This window comes from Aplysia californica, unplaced genomic scaffold (genome assembly GCF_000002075.1).
Source record: "Aplysia californica isolate F4 #8 unplaced genomic scaffold, AplCal3.0 scaffold01477, whole genome shotgun sequence".
Lineage (NCBI taxonomy): Eukaryota > Metazoa > Mollusca > Gastropoda > Aplysiida > Aplysiidae > Aplysia > Aplysia californica.
Window position 1 is genome coordinate 64,555 of NW_004798747.1, and position 2,080 is coordinate 66,634.

General features: G+C 42.1%; 1 protein-coding gene across 3 annotated transcripts in view; it reads right to left on the reverse strand.

The window, feature by feature from the left end:
• LOC101860383 (endoplasmic reticulum membrane sensor NFE2L1) overlaps positions 1-2,080 on the reverse strand; it is a 41,513-nt gene that overhangs the window by 34,191 nt on the left and 5,242 nt on the right. For all 3 annotated transcript variants that reach the window (XM_035973592.1, XM_035973591.1, XM_035973590.1), the window contains exon 6: positions 1,495-1,840. In XM_035973592.1, coding sequence (XP_035829485.1) covers positions 1,495-1,840 — 346 coding nt within the window. The remainder of the gene's footprint in view (positions 1-1,494; positions 1,841-2,080) is intronic.

Consider the following 2,080-nt stretch of genomic DNA (forward strand, 5'->3'; position numbering starts at 1 on the left):
ATCACTGTGATACATTTGAAAACTTTTACAACCCTATTTTATCAAATGCTCTGTTTTTGTCCACGGATGTAATTTCACCCTGAAACAGTATCTGTTCTTTCCCAGGTTTGTTTGTACTAAGTCTATTTGATCCCCACTTCTCAAACAATTTACATGAATTGTTTCCTGAACTATACACATCTGTTCCTGTCTATATTCCTGCATTCATTTACCTACACATTCATTTACATACTTGTATCATTCTATATATGCCCCAGTGTGTCAAAGCTGCATATATATTTTTAAGCCATTATAGGCTATCAATATGTCTTATTATAAAGTGCATTGAGCATTGTTAACCATTGTTTTAATGTATACCTGCATGTGTTTTTACGGTCCTGTACAGCCAAGGAAAATTTCCCTCTGGGATAATAAAGTACTATCTTATTATTCTTATCTTATCTTATCTTAAGTATGGAAATGCGCTATAGAAATGCCATGTTTTATTATAAACATTATCATTAAGGATATGAAAGAGACAGTATTTTTGAAAAATAGCAAAGAATTAATTTAAAAAAACATTTAATTCTGATTAAAAGCTGGGAAAGCATGGACTTTTTTTGCTAGTTCCTCGTAGTCAACTTCTTCCTCTGTTGTCTTCTATTTTCCAGTGAGAGGGAGACGTTCTGGCTTATATGTCTATATTCAAGTATCCCAGAAACTGCATTTGTACCTTCCTAATTGGTGTACTTCTCTTAAAGACAAAATAGTAGCCGGCGATTGGTGGGTGCTCTGGTGTCGTTTGCTCCTTCTTTCCTATCAAATATCTATCGTCCTTCTATCTCTCTTTCTTTTTTGTGTTTGTTACTCGCTTGTAACACTCTAATCTTCGGCACTCGTATGATCTAATTGAATTGTAAATGCTGCAAAACTCTTTCTAAAGCAAAAACAAAATAGTAGAGCTACCATCCTGAAAAGTAAGTACAGACATTCCAAAGATATAGTTGGTCTTCTGGGAATAAATTCCACTGTCTGGAAAGCTAATCACAAATTTATTAAGAAATGAGGAATGTGTTCTTAGGTGGCCTCCTAGGTTTAGTTAGTTTTAGTAAGAGTTTTACGGCACTTGCAACACAATAAAAAGGTCATATAAGTGCCGAAAGATTAGAGGTGTTACAAGAGAGTAACAAACAGAAAAAAGAAGAAGGGGAGACAAAGACGACAGATGTTTGATAGGAAAGAAGAAGCAAACCACACCAGAGCACCCGCCAACCACCCACTTCCCGGGTCTGATAGAAAGGTTATGATGAAAGTACACTGCTTGACTGACCGAACCACCAGCTGGATTGATAACAGCAAAAACAAAAGAACCACCACAGCAAAACAGCAATAAGACAAGATTCCCATCAAAGTAAAAAAAGGAGGGCAAGACCAAGAGCACCCTCCAATCACTCCGACGATGAAAAAAAGAAAAAGCAGAGTACAGTAACCACACCAAGCTACAACAAGACTCACTGAAATCGTTGGCAATATCCACAGTGGGGGAGGGCATCGTCGCGTTCTGCAGCAGGTAGTCGCTCTGGTCAAACTGACCCAGGCCGTCGTACTCGGAGGGCACCGACGACACGTTCATCTGGTCCTGCAGGGGAGACGACGCCGCCACCATGGTGGCCATGTTGTTGTTGCTGCTGGCGGCACCGCCCATCAGGCCATCTGTCGTGCCGTTCCCGCTGGAGCTGTTGGCGGCCGCCATGTTGAGGTAGGTGACCAGGCCACTCCAGCTCTCCTCCAGGCTGTCCTGGTGCTCCAGGAAGTTCTGGGAGGACTCGGGCTGGGGCACCATCTGTGGCACCGACTGGAGCTGACGGGAGGGAGATCAGACACGTCGTGTCAGTACAACTTGTCATGAGGGGACAGCCGTACTTTATTAACCCTATCCGTACGCCCTGGGGTCATTTTGTACCCCTGGGGTTGTATTCTTCACATTTTCTAGATACAATGTGTCTCTATACAACTTGTCATGAGAGGATCGTCGTACTTAATTTTTCTTTATTAACCCTATCCGTACGCCCAGGGGTCATTTTGTACTCCCCTCCCCCCC